We start from the raw sequence: 23271 nt of genomic DNA on the forward strand, positions 1-23271 counted from the left end.
TGCTGGTACCATCGGACCCCAATTTAACGAATTTTGCGATTTACGAATTTTTCTTTTTCCCACAACTGAAATGAAGGCAAAAACCCCTATTTCCCAAATAATAAACACCCAAATAACAAATTATTTAACAACCATTTTTTTTTTCTTTTTTGTTGAATTGAGTTAGAAAGTATTAGATTGTTTTCCAAATATTACGTCCATATTGTCTGAAGCAGGAAAAAACTTCTCTTGAAACCAGCAATTTTTGATGGGCAAGGGTAAGGGGCAACCAACAAATAGTGATTCCGATGCAGAAAGCAATAGTGAAACTCCCATTAAAACTGTTACTTTTCAAACACTTTACATGGCCTGGAAACTGTAAAAACATATATCATGCAGCAGGTTGCAAAAAACAGGATTTTCTTCTATTCATAAAGTCAAAAGAGAACTATTTTGAGTCAAGTATTAGGGAAATTGTCAAGCATCTATTACTCAGTAGTTTAAAATTTCAAATTAACTAACATGTAATAAGTCGTGGAATGCTGAATAAAAAGTGAACACTTTCTAATTATAGATATTTTTGCGCAGATGTTTATTAGGGGTTTTAGGAGGGGTAAATGATTTATTTTTTTTTCTACCTCATTATTACGAATAACCACGATTCAAGGTATAAAAGTTTCGTTCCCGGTGAATTCATTAAATTGGGGTCTGACTGTATTACAATATGGAGTAACTTAGGTGTTCTAACAGGTCAAAGCTGGGTGCCTTAGGAGGGTGGTGGAGAAAAGGTGAATTAACACATCACCTTTTCTCCACCACCCTCCTTGCCTTAAGGATGCCTTAACAGCAGACAATCCAGTGGTTTCTCTCTTTTTGTCTTATAATAATTTAAAAATTACTAACATTATTTATAAAAATAATAAAATACACAAATAATAACTCAAAAAATAATAAAATACACAAAAAAAAAATTCAAAAAATAATAAAATGTAATTAGAATAGTTTTAAAACTTGATGGTAAATTAATACTGTTGAACCTATCCATCTCAAATGTTGAGGAGACAGGAAAAAAGTGAGAAAAATTCCGAGATATGGAGTTTTTAATTTGTACTTTAATCCAGCAATTACGAGCAGTTCATAAAGTTTTAACTACCCAAATAAAAGTATATAATGTGCAGAAAAATTAATTTAGTTCCGCGTGATTTCTTATACCTAAATGGAAAAGATGTATTATATTTTTATAGTTTGATGATTGACTTTTTTTTTTAGCAACAATTTCTTTTAATTTGATAGGCAGTATATCCTTCTGCGATTCTAGAAAGTTTCTTAGGTTTCAATTGGTTTTTAGCATCATTTATACCTAAAGGTCTAGAGCCTGCTAGGTCTAAAATCCTCCCAAAACTTGCCCCCCTCCCCCCATAAATCCGCCCATGCCCTCATGCACAGTTTGTCAACCTGAGTAACATGTTTCATCTGTTTCCCTTATAGCATAGTGCTTGATGTTATTCAACGCTTACTTAGTCGTTATTTAAACATAAGTTCTTTTCAGTGATTCTAGTAAAAAAGGAACATAGATATAGAGTTTGATGAGGAATTAGCAATGCAAAGCATTCACATGACTACTGTCCTTCCCCTGTTTAGTAAATGAAAATAGTCCTTGATATCATGTAGTCATGTCCTATCTCCTGGGAGAAAACTAAACCAGTTTAATTCCTCAATTGAAAAAGTTCAAGTGATTTTTGATGCTCACAATTTTTAGTGAATTGGTGTATGCTGACGTTTCAGAGAAATAAGCAACCAAAGTGAAATTTTTAACAATGTTTTTGTTTACGCACTTTTTAATTTTATAACTTATTTATTTATTTTAATTTATTTTATTTTATTTATTTATATTTTTTATTTACTTTTTTATTTTTTTATTTTTATTTTTATTTATTTATTTATTTATTTTTTTGTACTTTTGGAACAGAAAACAGAAATTTTCTTTCATTTCTGTGCATTTGTGAACTTTTTAAAAACCATTAAGATTATCTCAAAAAGGAAGTAATTTTAACTTTTCAGTATCTCAAACTACTGTTACATCGAATATTTTCCTTGGTTCCAAGTACTTTGAGGTAATGAGAGTCGACTGTATATGAGTTTAAACCTGAGAAAGGATCAATGGACTAATAAAAAATAAATAAATAAAATAAAATACAGAACTATTCAAAAATTACTGGGATTGTTTGTGTCAGGTAAATTCAGGTCAGCCCTTGGGAGAGTTCATGTTTTCTTGAGAAGTTCAGAGAAAGGAGGAGAGGTGTAATCAAGAGCAGATACAAAACTACTATTTTAGGAGGCGGGGGTTATGCTGAAGAATGAAAACCTTGTAACACACTGTAGGAATAACTTTGTTAAAAAAAGTTTAAAAATAAAAACTTACTTTAATAGTCAAATCTTCTTTTCCCAAAGAAACAAGAACTTTGATTGGTGGTAAACAATCGGCTGAGCTTCCATAATGTTCAACAACAGCACGCATAGCATTCTAAACAAAAATTTAAACCATGTACATGTACCTACATTAGATAAATAAAATGAATCCAAGAAAAACAGACAATAGAATACTATGCTTCAGAAATCAATGAAGATGATTATAAATATAGAAACAAGGTGTGCACTAGATTTTGAAACACAGTTTGTGCTTCTGTACTAATTATCTTCACAACTAATACAAGCATTCTATAAACAAGTTACAAAATATAACATGTTACAAACAATGGTATAAATGATGCTGTTTCAGCATATCTGAGTAGTTGTTATTTGTTTTGAATAAAGTCATGTACAGTTTTATTTACATTTTTTTCATTTATTAATGATTTCACATTTTTACACTATTTTAATTTCATATTCGCAAAATAACTTCTTTATACTTTGATATTACAAATACAATATCTTTTTGAAAATTTTTAAATATTATTTAATCAAGCCTTATATATCAACAATACACAGGAAATATCTTAAATTTTAGTTTACAAGCACTGTAATTAATCTCAGTTGCTATCTGCATGTAATTAGTAATTACATCATGGGTACATCACAAACTTTATTGAATGAAAAATTACATCTTTTGCCAGGCATGTGCTCGCAGGTTGCACAACTTGTTCATTGGAATTCAGTAACTTATTAACATAACTTTCTGGGAGATTAGTTTTGACTGTTGTTTAATTTAAATGACATGTCTTATACACTAATGTCACATATATGATGGAAAAGGAGTATTCTGAAGAGCTTAGTTTCTATTTAGACCTTGTTATAAATAAAATGTTTAGGAGTCAATTACGTAAAGACAGGGGAAAATGGGAGCGAAATGCTGTACAAATTCAGATTGGCATGAGGAGGGTATAATATTGTTATGTGTTCGTAGCAACTTCAAACTTTCTTTGAATGATGACAGAGTTCTTGAGAAAAGCACATGAGATTTATTTACAGCTATGTACAGGAAACGTAGTTACAACTGCTAAATCAATCATCAGCAATTAAGCAAATATCAATTAACACCGTAAACTCAGCGATGGCACACGTATTTACATCCAAATACGCAAAAACACAGCTCAAAGGCTTCACAAAGCAGAGCTAATACATGTTCTCCAGCGCATAGCTGATACGATTCACAAGCAAAAACTAAACTCTCATTGAAATGCCACACTGCTTTTATACTCAGCAAAGAAACATCCAGAAAATCCCACCTTGTTCTACCAATTTCAAATATTTTCTTTTCACTCCATTCTCAAATCTTATCGTTCAGAAATGGAGGGAATATACTTCATTCGAATGTAAGGGGGTTGTCTATTCATTACAAGAAACTATTTACAGGTTATGTTACTAAGACAATTTTAGATGAAAGATAATGGAATAAATGCCCAATTTTGCCAGATTACTACAAATTAATCATAAAAATAATTACTATTTACAGAATTCATAACAATATGAAGACATAGCATGCTTAACTCGAAGTTCAACCATAATTACTGGTTTTAGAGGAATCGGCATTTTAGAATTGTTAAATAATGGTGACTCAGAAATCTTTGATGTAACAGACTCAAATGGTGACAATTATAACTTAAAACAAAAATTTTATTCTGATGCTTTTAATCTGATGGTGGAGATTCAGAGTTAGGGGGCTATGAATAAAATAGCTGCTAGGCTTTTTATGTTACTAAATATAAAATGTAATTAATAAACACAAATTATTCACCATTGTTCAACATGGAAAAAAATGTATCTAGTAATTTAGTCTCATATAATTTTAATTTGCACTTTGGAAGTTTGCAAAAAAAAAAAAGTTATATTACACTGATGTACATAAATACTTGAACATTGATTACTTTTTCTAAATTTGTTATATCAAATGAAAAATAAATTATTTTAAATTTTGACTAACATGGCATATATTATACCACTGCCGCTACCTCCCAAAAAATAAAGTTTTTTTTTTTTAATTGGCTTTTAAAGAATTCTTACAAGATTTCCTTAATAATTTCACAGGTTCCCAGGATTCCAAACAGTCAAATCATTCATATTTAAAATGCAAAATTGAGGAAACTATAGAGTATAATTATCAAAAAAAAAAAAAAAAATTTTTTTTGTTTCTCTGAAAACTTACCTTAAATAGCTCAAATAACATATGATATAAATGAGCAGGTACATAAACAACAGTTATTGGAGAACCAGGATCAAGACCTTTACAGGAAAATATTTATTATTGTTGGATGAAACTCTGTACTGACATTTAACACAATATTTCATCACAAGAAGAAATTTTATCATTCAATAAACAAATAAATTCATGAAATGAATAAATAATAAGAAGAAATAGTATTATTTGTATTGAATGTATCAATCAAATCAGGATTAGTTCATAACATATCAATTTCAGATAACTAAATAGAAATGCAATGAATTAAAGTGAATAAACATTGAAATTTTAAGTTTTTTTTGCAAGTTGGATTTCAAAAATACCTATACTGAAAAAGTTTAATACAGCAACAAATATTGAAAAAAAATCTGACTTTATCATTTTATAATAACAGATTATAATTATTTCAGGAGACATTCAAAATTTCTCATAGACACCTATACGATAAATAAATGTAAACTGAAAAAGTGTCGATATGTCCATTACTACTTTTGAAGCTAGACTATTATATACAACATGTTATTTTTAATATTTTCGTTGAGAATTTTGTTCTGCCTTTTTTAAAACTAAATGCTTATGGTGCACAGATTCCAAGCAAATAACTAGCCTTCCTTTTTAAGTCTGCTTAGAATTTATCAATATATTTTGCATTAGCCACAACAATGAGGAAAACTGAAAAAAATACTGTTTGTTCTACTATCACAATTTATTATATCATCAATAGATCTTCATAGTTTAAAATGTAACTTTTTTTTTCTTTTCAAAAACTTTTGCTGTGAATTAAGTTTTGAGAAACAAGACAACCTTTTGTTTCATACTGCTTTTAAGTTTTAAACAAAAAAATGTTTTTGTACTGCTTGATCTTGATAAAGTAATAAACAGGGAAACTATAATAAATTTTTAAACTCAAAAAATTCGAGAAAATTAAAAATAAATCTGCAAAAACATTTCAAAACATAAATATACATACAAAATGTTACATAAAAAAATACTGTGTATAATAACAGATATGTATAATACTACCTCTCTCCACATTAGTTTAAAAATCAAGTTTCAAGCAATAAACTGAATATTGTTAAGTGTTACAATTTAAAAAATACAAATAAAAAGTATGAAAAAAGGTAAGCAAAGAATTTTTCTTTTTCACTTGAGTAAGTCAACGTAGAAGCGAATGTTATTACAGTAATACATCTTTTGAATTAACTGAACTCGCTTTAACAAATTCATTTTGTTGCAGTTATCTTATTTTTATCCTTTGTATGTATTCAGCAAATCAGAAATGGTTTTTCTGTGTTGGCACATTACTTATATGGATGAGGAAATATTAATATTACTTTTGCAAAAAGAAGTAATACTAGTTTTTTTAGTAAATATACCAATTTCTAAAACAGCATGACGGACATTTCCCTTCAAAGCAATGGCAAATAAAACAAAGATTGAGAAAAAGCAGATAGTAGTAAAAAATGAATTTAAAAAGTTAATTAAAGTGCTTTAAAGCATACCTGAATTTTCAACAATTTCCACATCCGGAGAGGCCATATAATACTGGTCACAAAGAAATTTGGCATTTTCATAAGCATCTGTGAGTAATGCATGAATTAATAAAATTATTATGTTGATGTAGTGTGATAAAAATTTTAAAATGTACTATTTTTATACCATTTAAAACAGCTGTGACACGGCAGTTAGGATCAATGCAACCTATGTGTCGAGGATGTCCATTAAGGTTAGAGCCAAACAATGATGCTAAAGAAAAAAGAAATAATTATCCTGATTTCAAATAAAAGAAAAATAAGCATAAAACAAAGGTCTATAAAAACAAAAATTAGATCACAAGTTGATTGATTGCATTATAATCCAATTTTTCAATTAAAAAAAAATTAACAGGCATTAACATTATATCTCTGCTTATTTTTCAAAGAAATGTGTGGCTAGTGTAGCTCACAGACAGCCATGATGTTTAACAAAAAGAAAATAATAAAAGCAACAATGCATTTCAAAGTCTCAATTCCTAAATTTAATCCAAAAAACATAAATTCTTTTAAATTTTATACTTTTTTGGCTGACTTTCAATCCATTAGCACAGCTTCTTGGGATTGTAAAAAAAAATATCCAAAAAACAAAGGAGTGTTATTTTATTTTTTCCCCTGTGACCGCATCTCTCACATTAAAATGAATTTCATGGGCCAGAACACATAAACTTAACATGTTATTTACACCATATGGCCAAAAGTATTGGAACACTTTCGAAAATTCACATTTTTACAGATTTCTCAAGAAATAAAAGACAAATTACTCTAATTTTTTTTCACATAAAAGGTATGCTTCAGCTGTCATTTTTCAATAAAACTTAAGTCTACCATTCATTTAGGAGACCAGCAACAAATTGAGGAAAGAAAAAAATGTTTTTGATCATTTTTCATTGTAAATAGTTGGGAATAGTGATGTGGATCGGGAAAATGCCAAGCGGGTAGGTAAATATTTTTTGGGTATTTAATCGGGTATTTACCCAAAACCTGGGTAAATACCCAAAAACTGGGTATTTTACAAAAAAAATGTAAAAAGTGAATGGGAATTTTTTCTAAAAATCTAAATATGAAATAATTGGTAAAACTAATACATATGTTTTCCACAGTTTATAATATTTTTTTTTAAAAAGACCTGATGAAATTTTGAAAGAAACATATTGTGAACCAAAGAATTCTTTTTTTTTTTCAATGTCATAATTGGAGAAGATTTTTTTTTTTTTTTTTGTAACCAGTTACTTTTTTTTAAGTTTTTTTAGAATGGCTTTTTATATTTGAAATTTGGCTACTAACATTGGGAACACTTTCGAAAATTCACATTTTTACAGATTTCTAAGAAATAAAAGACAAAATTCTTTTTTTTTTTCACAAAAACTTCTAAGTCTACCATTCAAATTGAGGAAAGAAAAAAATGTTTTTGATCATTTTTCATTGTAAATAGTTGGGAATAGTGATGTGGATCGGGAAAATGCCAAGCGGGTAGGTAAATATTTTTTGGGTATTTAATCGGGTATTTACCCAAAACCTGGGTAAATACCCAAAAACTGGGTATTTTACAAAAAAATGCAAAAAGTGAATGGGAATTTTTTCTAAAAATCTAAATATGAAATAATTGGTAAAACTACATACATATGTTTTACACAGTTTATAATATTTTTTATTAAAAAGACCTGATGAAATTATGAAAGAAACATATTGTGAACCAAAGAATCTTTCTTTTCAATGTCATAATTGGAGAAGATTTTTTTTTTTTTTTTGTAACCAGTTACTTTTTTTTAAGTTTTTGTAGAATGGCTTTTTATATTTGAAATTTGGCTACTAACATTGATTAGGCATATCAAACACATTTCATATTAGATTGCTAAGCTGTTTCACACAATAATTCTTTGAATATGTGATCAAAATACAATTTTTGGGCAAAAATTTATTGTTTTGTATATGGTTGGTTATAGAAGGTGCATTCTGAAAGTGATGCAATGGTTTTTTCCAGGCCGCTTTCATTGGTAAGAGTATAATCGAACTACTTGGTTTAAGTGAGGGGGACCCTAAAGTTTTCTGAAAGCAGCCGGACGTAAGTTAACCTCTGTGCATCAACCATGTCACAGGAAAAATGGTATGTTTAAGTTTTGATGCTTAAGCAACAAAATCTCTTGCGGAGACTAACAAAATGATTTGTGAGGCTCAAGGGCCCAAATATGCAAAATTTTAAGGGGGGGGCTCAGATATTTTTCCCCATAATTTAGCAGGATATTTCTTCATAGAAACCGATTTCAGTTCCGATTCGAGTTATTAAAATTTGACATTTTAAATAACTTATTCATTAAAGACTGGAAAAGAAATCTTTTTACATTTTTGCAAAGAGAAAAGTACTAAAAGCAATGAAATTCTAATTTCTAAGAGGGGGCTTGAACCCCCTCTTCCCCCCCTATACGAGCGCCCATTGTGAGGCTTACGGGCTCTTCTCTGTCCTATTCACAAGTTTTGAGGTGGTTAAAGACATATAAAGAGAGTCGGGAAGAGGTTCAAGATGGATGCAAACAAACTGAAAATCTCATCTAGAGCTGTGTTTCGCATTACTCAAGATTTAGCGATGAGAAAAGCATGAGGCAAATTCGTGCCGAAGCACCTTGACATAACGTGCTGCGAATCCGCAAGTTCCTTGCTAAACACCAGGTGAAAATGCTGTCCCAGCCCTTTATATTCCTGACGTCGCCCCGATAGACTTCTTTTTGTTCCCTCGGATTAAGGTAAGCCTGAAATTAACCCATTTTTCATCCCTAGAAGAGATCCAATCAGCCGTGACGAAGACCTTAGGGGAGGTCCCCAAAAACGCTTTTCAGGGCATTTACCAGTCATGGCAGAGACGATGGAAGAAATGTGCAGAAGCCCAAGGACATTACTCTGAAGAATTTTAAGTGTTTGTGCACATTTGTTCAATAAATTACTTTTTATAAAAAAACTGCATTACTTTTGGAATAGACCCTGTATTTATACATAGTGGAATACATAAAGAAAAGTATTTTAGTTGAATATAAATTTTCGAAATAAATACCCGGGTAAATACCCATTTTGGGTATTTACCCTGGGTATTTACCCCTAAAAATAAATACCCAGGTATTTTACATCACTAGTAGGGAATAAGCTATAAATTTCAGAAATAAGTTAAAAAACTATCTAAAATGTATTTTCATGGAAGTATCTCTTATACAAACAGAGATCAAAGCATTTCTTTCAAAAATATAATTTTTTTTGAAGGTTTTCGACTCATATCATGCAGAGTTTCCATCAAATGTTACCAAACTTTCAGAATATTTGACAGTATATCAGAGAAACATAATAATAAAATTTGAAGTTAAAATATTGAAAATTCAATGAAATATGAAAGTTTAAAGCAATTAATTTTGCACTGCGCATGCATGAAAGATAGCAATTTTTAACTTCCATAATCCAAAGCTCAAATAGATCCTGCAACTCATAAAAAAATTCCGCCTCAATATCTTTAAAATTTAAAAAGTTATCAGTGATCTAATGAGTTGAATTTCTATAATTCTTGGATAGGCGACGAATGGTAAGGGGTTGTTTGGCAACATTTTCCTCCAATCATTGCATAGTGATTCATGATAAAAATGGATATTTTGCGATGATACCTGGAGAGTCGTCGTTTAGCCAAGAATAAATTCGGTTCACTAGCAAACACACACACACACAGACATTTTCCAAAAATGGTCGAAATGGACTCAGCACACCTCAAAATGTTCGAATCCGTCAAAATTCGAAATTCGAAAATTTGCATGAATCCAATACTTTTTTCTATACATTAGTATAGAAGAAAGTAAAAATGAAGTCAATTGCTGGGGTGATTCCGATGTAACCACTTACTTTATCTACACTAACAATACTTCAACAGTAAATCTCCATAAAACTGTTTCTTACATCAGTTGGCAACAAACTAGGGAGATAAATATTATTCTTCCTCTACTGTAAGGTACTTCTACTTATTTTTGTTCCTTTTACACATTTCATTTGGTTAATGTTGATTGCAAAATTCAAATTTAAGAGGCCAACAAAAACAGAAAAATTCTCTAAGTTGGAAAGCGCCATTTTCTATAGTTACTATTTTCATAGTGTAGGAAAATGTCTACAGATTCATAAAAAAGTTTAAAATTTCATAATAAAACTAAGCATTAAAGAAACATAACTTGAGATTTTCAATATACGTATGCCCGTTCATGCCGCACGAGATATTGTCAGAATACTTACTATGCTGATTTATTAACATTCTTATTGAAATTCGACTCATATAAAATCGATCAAGAAAGTATTGTATACTGTGTTCTGTTTGTTGGTCCAACTGACAAACCTCCTTCAATTCAATAACACCTTGAGCCATTGTAGGAACAACATCATTATGGCGGTTATGGATTTTAATCAGTCGATCACAGAAGCTGAAAAGGAACAACGAATATATTAATTGCTAAATACAAATACGAACCAATAAAAATATATGTTAACAGTGTACAGTAAAATATTCTTAGAAAATAAATACTCTACACATTTAAAATCAACTGTATTACTTTTAGCTTTGATGTCTTAAATGATTATGACTCCAAAGTGATATAATTAGTACCAGTGGCATAGCTACTGAGTTTGCCACCCAGGACGGTTCTCAATTTACCGCCCTTCTGTTGTGAAATAGCTAATACATTAACTGGCAAAAGTATTTAAGTTAAAACTAGAAGCTTAATTTAAGAAAAAAGAAGGTGTAATTAAAAATTCCATATTATTGCAAGAGAAAAAAACAGGGAGGGGAAGTAAGAGATCACACTTGGAAAAAGTTGCAAAATTTGTCAAAAATTGCAATTTTAGGCAATTTTTAGTAACGTTAGGGGTAAGGCAGGGTTTGGATTTGCTCCCGATCATTTTCAAAATTAAAGTCTTTTTTAGTGTTTCTTCGTTGACATTAGGGGGATCAAATTCACCACAAGGAAATTTTCTGAAATTAAAATTTTTAAATGCTAGCTTAGGCTATTTTAGAGACATTAAGGAAAACGAAAATGGATACTCAATTCGAAAAGTTTGAGCTCTGAAATATGATATTTTACGCTATCTTTGGAAATGGAATTGCATGCGTATTATAACATGTGTAGGCCTTAGAAAAGAGAAGGAATCCAAGGTTTTTATTGAAATATTTTCAAAGCTGAAATAAATTTTAAGGGTATCTGGGTAGTTTGGTGGAATGGGGAAGGTTCAATTGCTTTCTTATTGAAATTTTCGGCACCAATTAGGTGCTATCTTTGCACCTAAAGTGTTGTTAAGTCATGTGGTTCTCTCCTGGAGATGTTCTGTAATTGAAGTCCCACTTTAGGCTTTGTTTGATCATATTAGGAGGAAGTGGGGGCAGAGGGAGGGTTGACCCCCTCAAAATCTCTCTTGAAGTTGAAGTCTATTTTAGGCTAACTTTGAGAAGAAAGAGCTAGTGGGTTCTCCCATGGAAATTTCTAAGAATGAAGTTTTAGATTTTCTTTTGAGCGTTCGGAAAAGGAGTTCGGAGTTCTGAGCCCCTCCCTCAGAAATTCTTCAGATATGAAATTTTGAAAAAAGTTTAATTCTTTGAAGATGTTAGGTGCTAAGGGAGGGGGGATAAAGGGACCTCTCACAGTAAATTTCCGAAATTGAAGTCCTAAAAGCGCATTTTTGGCTATCTTAGATCACGTTAGTACCTTCAAAGAAAAGGCCAGGGCTCAGGGCTCTGTCCGGAAATTTTTCAACATTGAGGTCAAAAAATGTATTTATATACTATCTTTGGTAATATTAGGAAAAGAGGTGAGCATTTCGAGAGCTCTCCTGCCTAAAAACACATTTTGAAGCTCTCTTTCCTCCATGTTAAGCACCATAGAGGAGGTTGGAGAGGTTCCCAAATGCAAATTATTTTAAACTAAATGTGCTAAAACACAATTTCAGACTAAGGGGGGACCAAACCAAATTTTGAAAAATGAAATTCACTTGCCTTCCAAAAGGAACTGACTAACATATGATTCAAAGTTGTAGGATAAATTTTATACTCTCAAAAATGAGAAAACAGAAGTCCTTCTAACTTCTTTTGAAGTAGAGAACTGTTGTAATGAATGAGAAAACAAAGCAAACTCTGAAACATAGAAAGCCGCTATAATAATACAATGTCAATTTTTGAAAAAAAAAAAAATGAGAAGAATGCATTATTCCAACAAAATGAAGAAAGTACATAAATGTACTTAAAAAAAAACAATTTGTATAAAATAGGATATCAGAAATGTTTAAATTAAACTTACTTTTCCAAAGTTTTTAAATCACTTGCATCAACTTTTTCATACACAAGAATTTCTTCAAAACTTTTTTCATACCTAGAAAGTGTAAAAAAAATGAAGACATTCAATTTAAAAATAAACAAATGTTTATTATTTGAATAAGATTCAAAATTGAAAAGAATTAGTGTTGGTTAGAGTAAATGAAATCATTTTTTGAAACAGTACGTTTTTGAAGCCTAATACAAATTATTGGAAAAAAACAAATTATTGACTTATTTTATCTTGGACTTGATTAATAAACAGAAGTTCAACATTATTTCTTAAACAAATGCACTAAACATTTTTTTTTTTACTTATTTATTTTATTTTCTTTAATCAGATGGGTATCTCACTTACCACATAAGAAAGTGTAAGAGTGGTCATCCATCTCTTATTATTTACTTTTAAGGCAAGCATATGTAAATAACAGGTAAGTAATGAGGCGGGGTGTAAAAAATTTCTTGATGAAGTATGTAAATTATTAGTATAAAATATTTTTTTTGTAAATAGGTTCGTTTTGTGAGAGATCTAGAGACATTGAAATTTGTATGATGGAAAATTATAAAACAAAAACCAAAACAATTACATATGTGAAATTTATTAAGAGCCCATAGGCATGTGTTTCACTTTTACACGTCAAGTAGTAGTGTTGAATAAATGTAATGCATTTGATAAAGATCAACTTTAGTAAATTAGCAAACATTATAAGTCGAAAAAGAATTTGAAAACAGTAAATGGGAGGGTTGATTAAAAAATTGGCTAACAGAGAATCATTATTGTTTCATCCTAAGTAATATCTGTATCAAGCCAACAATAAATGTCGCTACTTCTATTTTTTCTTGCAAATTTGGCATTCCCCCCCCCCCCCCGGCATCATCAGCTTCCAAAATTAAAGCGACATAATACTTTATGGTTTTCTTTAATGCAAGTTTCACAAATAACAATTTTTGTCAACAGGTTTTGCAGTTTTTTGTAGCTGATGTATGAATCCCTCCAAGATCCTCACAATTTTCTTGTATTTCATCCACAGAAATTTCTTCATCAGAGTTCCTTTTCATTTCAAAATTGTCACTATTAAGGGACCAACTGAAAAAACCCACTTACCCCTATTGAGGAAAATTAAAGGTATGTGGAAACCCTCCTCTTACGACACTTATCAATATGGGTAAAAATTCCCATTTAATATGCATTTTCAAACTACGCATTAAAGTTTAATAAACATTAAAAACATAAAAAACTAAACTATAAACACTTCTTGGGGAAAATATTGCGAACCTCCCTAAAAAATGGTTTTCGGAAAATTTATTTGACTTTAGTTCTGGAAAAAACTTACATGAAAAACCAACCACTATGATGAAATATAACATCATATGAAGGAAGTATAGGAACTATATACATATTTCAGATTTTTCTGCGTATGGGGGGGGAGGGACTCTCTTACTCCAACAAACCCCATGTTTATCTTTGGAGTTCTGAAATTAGAGTCAGTTTCAGGGCAGACAAACTGTGCCACTGGCTAAAGTGACACTAATTTTTAAAAAGTGTAACATGAGTTTTATAAAACTAATTTGGGTACCACTCAATATGTTAGGGGGACAAGAAAGAAATGTGTTTTTCTTTTCCCAAATTCTTTAGGAAGTTTTTTTTTTTTTAACAATGATGTTAATTACTCTTGTTGTGAAGACCCTTTTGCTACCTAGTGTGCAAATTTCCAATCCTGTATCATACAAATCAACTTGTTTTGGAGCAAAAGATCGGGAAATGGCATTTTGGATATTATCCAAATTACCAAGTTTTTGTTACTAAAAAAGTGCTGGAGCGATCGGAAAAAAGGGAATTCAGGTGCTGCAATGTCAGTTGAGTATATATTCTAGCAATTGTTAACAATTAGGCCTGTCATTTCGAATTTTTCTAAGGGGAGGGGGGGACAAAAAGTGCACCCTCAAAGCAAATTTTATCGATAAACAAAAAACACGCCCCCTTATATGTAAAAACATTGATCAAAGCCAGGGAATATATTAGGGGGGACTTTCCGGCCCCCCCCCCGAATATATTTAAACACAAAAAAAAAAAGGATGCAGTTTTTTCATACAGAAATTTTTAAAAGCTTATTTCTTCTAGCTTTTGAAAAAATAACAATAGGTAATGCACATAAAAACTATTAACTTTTCAACATTAAAATAAAATTAAAGGACAATAATGTTTCAAAAAATTACCAGCTTTGAACCAAGGATACAGATGGCATGGCTAAGAGTTTGTCAGGAAGAAGCTGAATTTCTTTCATTATGTTGGCTAATCTCACTGGAAGTTCCTTCCGTAAAAATATGAAAGATGTTCTTTCACATGCTTTTCGACCTGTTTAAAACAAGTATAAATCAAAAAACTGCAGGGGTTGGAAAAACAAAACAAAACTGCCCCAAAAAAACATCGAAATATACTTTAAGAATGTTTAAATTTGATATGATTCCAATTAACTTAAAAAATATTTTTAATCTAAAAAAGGATTTTGGTTACCAATAGGACCGTTTCCAGAATTTTAAAAGTATTTTTTTTCTGAACAAGACTTTGCTTAAAAATATAGGATTTGACCATTTTTTAAGTAAATTGACAAAGTTTAATACTTTTTAAAAATTATTTTAATTGGTGCGCAGATTCAATGTCATTTTTTACGCTTCTGCACATAAGATCACAAGTGTTGAAATGTCATTCACTGATGCCATTAGCACAAAGCACGGTATATAATTCGCTTCTTTACTCACATGTACTGGCAACGATATGGTTAATAGCCAAGCGTAACGAGCGACATTTAATTCGTTTCTGAATTATCATAAGCTGGGAACGCGGTAGACAGCAAGAGTCACAGCATTCATTGAGGCAGTGGAGTAAGCGCCCAAGTTCATCACTTGTGACGTCATAAATACCACGCCTTGTTTGAAAAATTGGACAAGAAAAAAAAATTAAAAACTAAACGTTTTGAAAATAAAAGATTTTCCTCAATTCATGTTAATTATTATTATAATTATTTTATTTTATTTTATTACTTTTTTTTTGGGGGGGGGGGGGCATTCTATCAACCTCAGTGACTAAAAGTAGTACTTTTGACTGATGGAAACAAACCTCATTCTATTTTATGCTACAGCTTTTTCATTCATTTCAAAATTTAAAAATAGCTTTTCAAATAATATATTCCAGATAATTTTTGTACTTCGGAGATGTTCCAAATGACACGCAATTTTTTGTTTCTCATAAACGCATCAAAAGTTGATGAATCGATACATTACAATATTCATACATTATGTACTTGAAATCCCCCCCCCCCCACACACACACTTCTTCGTGTCTTCCAAATATCCCAGAACTCAACTCGAAGCTTTGCCCTACAATCAGAGCGCTGGATCCGTGTTTTTCTCTACTTCTCCTTTTTTTCCCGCCCTTTAAAATTTAAAGAAAAATTACTGACACACGATGTAGCAGAACATTTTGCCCTCAAATTTTTAGGTGTCAGCGTTGAAAATCGAGGGCCATGAAGACTTGGCACTCGGCATTTGCTGAGCCGAGTCTTCAAATGAGGCTTCAGAAATTAATGTTAATTTCAAGAAAAACAACGTACATACATAATTGCTGACGATGTTTCTACTCTTTTTGTTAATTATTTAAAAAAGGGAAAAAAAAGCAGCTTATGTTTAAGAAATATTTTTTTTTTCCTTTTTAAAAATCGTTTTATGAACTTTGTAAGTTTTAAAAATTGTTATTAATGTAGTTGATTTTTAATCCCCCCCCCCTCCATTTGTGTTAAGATTTGCCGAAAAGTTAAAGAAATAAAAAATTAAAAAAAAAATATTGTTCAACTTTTTTTTTTTTTTTTAAGTTTAAGAAAGAAAAATAAAACAATAAATTCTGAAAAAAAGCATCACACAAAGAAAGCTGTCACTAAGTTGTTTACTTCCCTTTAATTCATACCGCTATCAAGTTAATTGCTAAGTAGAGTAGTAACCGATTTAAATCCATTGCTAATAGAAAAGACCTTCATTCACCCCATCCCATACGTCTGTATAAGGTGACGTCAAAAAGAAAAAAAAAAAGCGCAGATGTTTTATGTTAGAGTGGAAGAGAAATAAAATGATTTGATTGAATGCAATAAGTGAATGAGTCGATTTTCAGAAACCATTCGAACACGCTACTTGAGACACAAATTTGAGACACAATAACACGTTAAAATTTTGCAAGAAAAGGAAAATAATCAAGTTTTTTTATTTTAAAACTAGTAGTACTCGCACTACTTTTCCCGAAGTAGAAAATTAAAAGGTCATTTGGTTCGCCTCTATATTTACAAATATTGGATGATGATTTTCTCGCCAATTTGCTTTTTTCATTTGCTTGTCCATGTTACGGTTCCACGTTATGAAACTTTCGTAATTTAGTCGTCCACGTTGTGATAATTTGCTCGGTAAAATGTTCTTAAAATTGGGATAGAAAAAGAACAAAATCGAATTTTCGAAAAATCGCTTCGAGGTGCACACCCCCATGCTGCAAACTAACTCTGCCAAATTTCACGAGAACCTGCCGAACGGTGAATGCGCGTCACAGACATCTAGACAGACAGAAAGAGATCCAGACAGAGAGACTTTCAGCTTTATTATTAGTAAAGATAAAGATAAATTACCATAGTGGTGCAAATAAAATATAATTCAACTAAGGGGCTCCGCCTCCTGATCGTCAAATCCCGTTCGCCACCATCGATGGTTCAATGCCGTACCCCTGGATGTTCTCAGGACAACCTGGATACCTGGAAGTCAGGCCCATTTTTCTGGAACTTTAAAGTTTGAGGGGTAAGCGGCATTGATCTATTAGACATTCACAGTTCGGAGTAGCTAGGGTTACAGTCTCAAAGACACACACACACACACGCGCGCAGGTTTTAATACAGTTGAACTTGCTTTAAAAAAAAAACTGATTTAACGAGAACTCGGTTTAGACGAGGAAATTAGATACATTTGGTCTATGAAAGCAAAAATCGCTTTTAACGAGCAAACACCGTTTAAAGCGAGCAATATTTTTGTTATTCATAAAATTTCTATATTTCTATTGACATTGAAATAATGAGTCTTAAACACTTAAAACAAGTTGTTTTTTTAATTTATGGTTAGAGAAGTTTTTAAAAATTACATATTTGTGGACGTCAATGTCATGACTTATGAGATACTTATTTCTGTTGAAAATAATAGCTCTAATTCCCTTGGAGCGAGTGCAGCAAAAATCTAACCAACATAAATTTTCTTTGAGATCTATCTGCATACCAATATTGTAAAAATCCTTGCATTCTTTTTAAGGAATTGCGATTACGCTTAACGCGAAAACTATTCCAATTTGCAGTCACCTCCCTCCATCCCCAAGAAAAAAAAGCAATTCATCTTCAGCCTTGTCATTTCAAATTTTTCCGGGGGGGGGGGGGGTCAATATTCAATGCATAGTTGAACGAAAAGCAGCAAAAATTACTCCCATATATATCGAAATGCATGTGATATCTCAAATCCGAAAGAAAGGTAGCCAGGTAGCCCGGTAAATTTAAGATGATTTGCGCCACAAACTTATAATTAAGAAATATTTTCAGAATTAGTTCCTCATAGCATGTAGAGTAAATCCTAAAAAGTCCCCTAAGATCCCATGTGAGCTTCCATCCAAAATGGCGGATCAAAGATGGCCGCCTAGTACTTTTTGTTTTTCTTATAACTCGGTCAAAAATAAAGATTTTTCAGTTCTGAAAAAACCTGTATGCTCTAAAAGTAATACTGTTTCGATATATACTCTAAAATAACCAACAAAAAAGTTCAAACAATTGTTTTGACATTAAAAGCTAAAATTTCTATTTTCTACATAATATGCAGCAGAACGAAAAAGCTACTAAAATAAAGAATTTTTTTTATGTTATTCTTTTTAAAATATGAACTGTGAACTGTAAAATGATTGATATATTCCATTTATTGAATAATCAAGTAACTTTTATTCCATTTCTGAAAGAAATCTTGCTATTTCTAGCTTTGGAATAAGAATATGATACGAGAAAAAAAAAGTGACCTTATTAAGAATTTTCAAAAAAAAACTACGGAATATCATTTATTTAGTACTTTAGAAGCTGACGTATAATATCTTTTTGAAAAGCATGTAAAATATATAAAGAAAAGATCGTAATGACAGTAAAAATCTAGAGGGAAAAAAAGCATCAACATTCAATATCATAATCATCATAAACGAAACTGCACAGAGGTTGAATTTTTACATGTTTCACCTAAACAATGCATGCAAAACTTGGAACATTAAAGGTCTGTGTTTTCATTGGCATCTAGATCACAGTCTGACATAATTATTGTTAACTTGTAGTCACAAAACATTAAATGCGGAATTCCTTCGGAAGCTTCGGGAAGTGACAAAAGCGTTGTGAACACTCCACCTCCTTTCAAAACACATCCCCATTTAATTGGATTCATTTTTTTTTCTTAAGTCACTGTTGTACTAATGGATAAACACAAAATGGATGCTGTGAAGCAACTGCACTTGTGGGTGGAAGAGCTGCCAAGCTTTAAATTTTGAAGAAGGATTTTTGGTTACTTAACGATTATAGCGGTTGTATTGTAAAATGTCTAGAGCAGGAGTTTCCAACCTTGGGTAGCGAAGTATTTTTTAGGGGGGTCGCGACATTATCCCTACATTTAAAAATATATCATTGCATAGTTGAAAAATTCAAATACATAGGAGGAAATTAGAGTAGCATCAATTCTTGAACGCAATGGCGAATCCAGGAAAAGGGCTATGGGGTTCCAGCAACCCCCGCCCCCCTCCTTTTCTCATGCCAGAGTACCTGATCTCCTAACGTCCTCAAAGAGAATCTTAAGCTTTGGTTTAGGGTCTTCAATCTCTGACATTTTCTACGAAAGAGCCCCGAATTCACGCCTTGTAACAGCGTCCAAAATCGTCTTAAATTTTGTTTTTGGGACTTCAATTTCGAATAAATTCTGTGCGATTCTAACCCTTATCCAGAAAGATGTCCTGTAGTTGGATTTTTAGGACTTAATTTTGGAAATATTAATGGGAAAAGCCCCGTACCTCATCTCGTTGCCTAACTCCAACAGAAATAGCCAAGAAATGGGTTTTTAGGTTTTTAATTTCGAAAAAAATTCCAGGGGAATGCCTGCTGTCCCCCTTCACATAATTCAAGATCATAAAAAATTTTGTTTTTAGAGCTTAAATTTTAAAAATATTCCTTGTGAAAATCTCCGAATATTTACCCTTGTCATTAAAGATAACCTACTATTCTGTGTTTTGGACTTAAATTTCGAAAAATGTCCTTTAGAGCACCCGAAATCCTCTCTCCTCTCACATAATTAAAATTCGTCTAAATTTATTTTTGGGAGCTTCAAATCCGAAAAAAACAGGGGGGGAGAGAGAGAGGCTCCAAACCCAAACCTTTACCCTAACGTTTACAAAGATGGCCTATAATTGCATTTTTTGAACCTCAAATTCAATAATTTTCCGGGGAAAGGTCGCTCGAACCCCTCCTCTTCTCTTTATTTTAAGAAAGATAATCTACAACTGAGCTTATTTAGGACATATCATTTTCATTTTCGAAAAATTAAAATGCATCCCCGATTCATCTCCCCCTTCCCATCGTTAACAATTGTTTAAAACTTCATTTTTAAGACTTCAACATCGTGAAATTTCAAATACAGTCTCCGAGATTGAACCATTTATAAAATTCCCTGAACCTCTCCTCCTCCGAACATCACCAGGGATTGTGTAAACTGCAATTATAGAACTACAATTTCTAACAATTTCCGGGGGAGGATCATCGCAAATGTTACACTTACGATACGTCTAGATTCAGTCTTAATTCTCTTTCTCCACTTATATTACGCAATTCTCGTAATTTGACTGCTCATACGACAGCAATAACACCCCCCCCCCCTTCCAAGTATAAATCCGGACTCTCTCTCTCACTTGTTATATATACGTTCGATAAAAATTGAGGGTCTTCCAAATGTCCTCCTCCCAATTTTTTGATCTTGCGACGCTTTTTTTTTTTTTTTTTTTAATGCAATCATTCGCTTCAATAAAAGTTGGAGACACTGAGACTATATAGGATTTTTATGACCTGAGCTCCTCCGAAAATAAAATAAAGAATTCGCCTCTGCTAGGAAGCAATCGTTTTGAAAGTGCCGAAATGTACGTTTAACATTATCGAGACTATAGTTTTCAATTTCTGCAATTATTGTAGAAAAATAAAAACATTAAGCTTAAATAAAATACCTCAAGCATCTTGAGTCATTATGCAGAATATGTGCTATGTCCGAGTACGCACGATATACTCACAGATGCACACACAAGCACATAAACTATGTATGGGGAAAACATAGGGGGTCGCGGGTTGTTTAGTTGTTGAAAAGGGGGGGGTCGCGACGTGAAAAAGGTTGGGAACCACTGGTCTAGAGAATTAAGTGTTACTCCCACCAAAAAGTTGTTTCAGCACAATCTGGGTGACCTTTTCTGGATGGATCAAGATGAAAGCTACTAAGCAGTGAGATCAGAGAAAGCAGTTTGAGATTTTCCTTTAGAACCTTGAAAGCTCAAGAATTACCCTTTCTGAATATAGCTGACGTAGAGTCGGAGTCACATCCTGTGGCTGCATGGAGTAAAAGAAGAGGATCCTTTAAGGGACCCAAGGCTTCTTGTACTTTCAATATATTGTAACATTTTTCTTTGTGTTAAATTGGTTTGGGGGTAAAAAATACAGTGATGTTCCAGACATAACTCTTTCTTTTAGAATCGAGATCAGATCTGTATCAGTACCTATTACTGCGACTGGTCTAGAGCTGTTCTGGCATGTTTTTATCGCAATTGAGCAAAATAATATCTTGGCTTCCCTATCCACTTGTACAACAGTCATTTCTAATAATCGGAAGTATTCCATCATAATTTGAATTAATCATGATTTGTTCTCAGAATTCCGCAAAAAGTTAGTCTACAAAGTCATTCCCATTACATTTTCTTCAAAAAGCAGTAGTCTCAGACATTTTCGACATGACTCTTCTTTGTTTCTTCCCAATGTTAGTTGGTAATGCATCAGCGTATCCATTAAAAACCACTGCTTCACACAAAAATAAATTTTTTTCTGAAGACACCTGGAGTATTTGAGGAATATGTCTTTTTATTATATGTCTGACTCGTCCCATGCCAATGCCTGCATAAGAAATCCTTCATCTTTAATGGACAAAGAGATTGGTGGTGGGTGGCTTAACAAAAAGCTCTACTAATTCAATGATAGCTGCAACGCTTGTGTTTTTATCCTTTCGCAGAGAAACCCAACCAAAAAGCGAAGGTGGTTGAGGGGATAATTCATATATGAGATGTCCCGTAAATTATCATTTGATTTGAAAACATTATCTTCCTGGTCAAAAAATGTGGAAGACTGAACAGAACGCTCATTTCTTAATGATAACCCCTTTTTTCTAATCTGAAGTTTAACTTCCCCAAAAGAACTTCCTAAAGTTGAAGGCAGTGATCTTTCACCGAAATTTTTTCCATTGTTACATTATATGGAAACACAATTTAAAAAAAAAATAATTCTTGAGTAACTATTTGCAACCTAAAATGTAAAAAAAAATTCCATTTTGAGATAAAAATGATCTTTTTATTAAAAAGAAAATAAAGTTTTAAACGATTTTTGCTAAATTTCTATCGTTACAGTGGGTGTTTTTTTTTAAATACATTTAATATTACAAAAGGAATTTGGAGCCATTTTACGATTGATGGTAGTTTCAAACAGCTAAACAGATCAGCATTGAATTTTCAAACCGAAAATTTTGCATTTCAGACAAAAAACAATTTGTAGATTATACATGTTTATGATTTTTATGGGGAAATATTGGGAAAACACAAGCACCAATTTAAAATTACATTGCAATTTTTAAAACTTGAAAAGAACAACTATGGACTAATGTATGAGGGAAAATATTCTTAAAAACATACACCCAAAAATGTGAAAAATTATTTATTTTAGCAGCTTACGTGTTCTGCTGCATGTTACATAGAACACAGAAATTTCAGTTTATGGTCCGCCATTTTGGATGGAAGCTTACGTGGGAGCTTAGGGGACTTTTCAGGATTTGTTCTACACATGTTCAGGAACTAATCCTGAAAAATTCAGCTATTTGTGGCGCATCCACCCTATTTTTGGCCTAAATTTACTGGGCTAAGGGGTCAACTGTCGCCTATTGGACTCCTGCCCCCCCCCCCCTCAAATTACGAGACTGTTCATCTTCTACAGCAAATAAAACGCCCCCCCCCCCCCGCCAACGAGATCACATATTTTCCCGGATCCACCCGCACTTTTTTTTCCAGGCGAGCTTAGGAAAAGGTGGGGGGGGGGGGGGTTCCAAATTTTAATCTACGCAGGGCCGTAACCAGACTTTTGTTTCGGGGAGGGTTTTTACCAAACATATATTTCGTAACATTTATACAGGGTGCCCCAAAACGATCGCATAAACTCTGCACAGCTAGATTCCTCGTTGGGAGTTCATAAAAACTGCCCTGAAATGTTTCTGTACAATCCATAGTTTACGAGAGAAAATACGAAAAACAAAGTATGACGTCACTGCCGGTGCAAGAAAAAACACTTTATTGAACATATCAGCAGCAGTATATGTACTTTACGTAAAACAACAAATACGTGTAATGACGTTTTAAACATTATTTTTTGGAAAGATATGAAAATACT

At 32.1% G+C, this 23271-nt stretch overlaps 1 protein-coding gene across 2 annotated transcripts in view; it reads right to left on the reverse strand.

Annotated features, from left to right (window-relative positions):
• LOC129222183 (pyruvate dehydrogenase (acetyl-transferring) kinase, mitochondrial-like) overlaps positions 1–23271 on the reverse strand; it is a 70149-nt gene that overhangs the window by 16467 nt on the left and 30411 nt on the right. For both annotated transcript variants that reach the window (XM_054856650.1, XM_054856647.1), the window contains exons 2-8: positions 14720–14858; positions 12489–12560; positions 10441–10625; positions 6314–6400; positions 6157–6234; positions 4622–4698; positions 2402–2503 (exon numbers count right to left, since the gene is read on the reverse strand). In XM_054856650.1, coding sequence (XP_054712625.1) covers positions 2402–2503; positions 4622–4698; positions 6157–6234; positions 6314–6400; positions 10441–10625; positions 12489–12560; positions 14720–14858 — 740 coding nt within the window. The remainder of the gene's footprint in view (positions 1–2401; positions 2504–4621; positions 4699–6156; positions 6235–6313; positions 6401–10440; positions 10626–12488; positions 12561–14719; positions 14859–23271) is intronic.

The sequence above is a fragment of the Uloborus diversus genome, chromosome 5, assembly GCF_026930045.1.
Source record: "Uloborus diversus isolate 005 chromosome 5, Udiv.v.3.1, whole genome shotgun sequence".
NCBI classification, from domain to species: Eukaryota; Metazoa; Arthropoda; class Arachnida; order Araneae; family Uloboridae; genus Uloborus; species Uloborus diversus.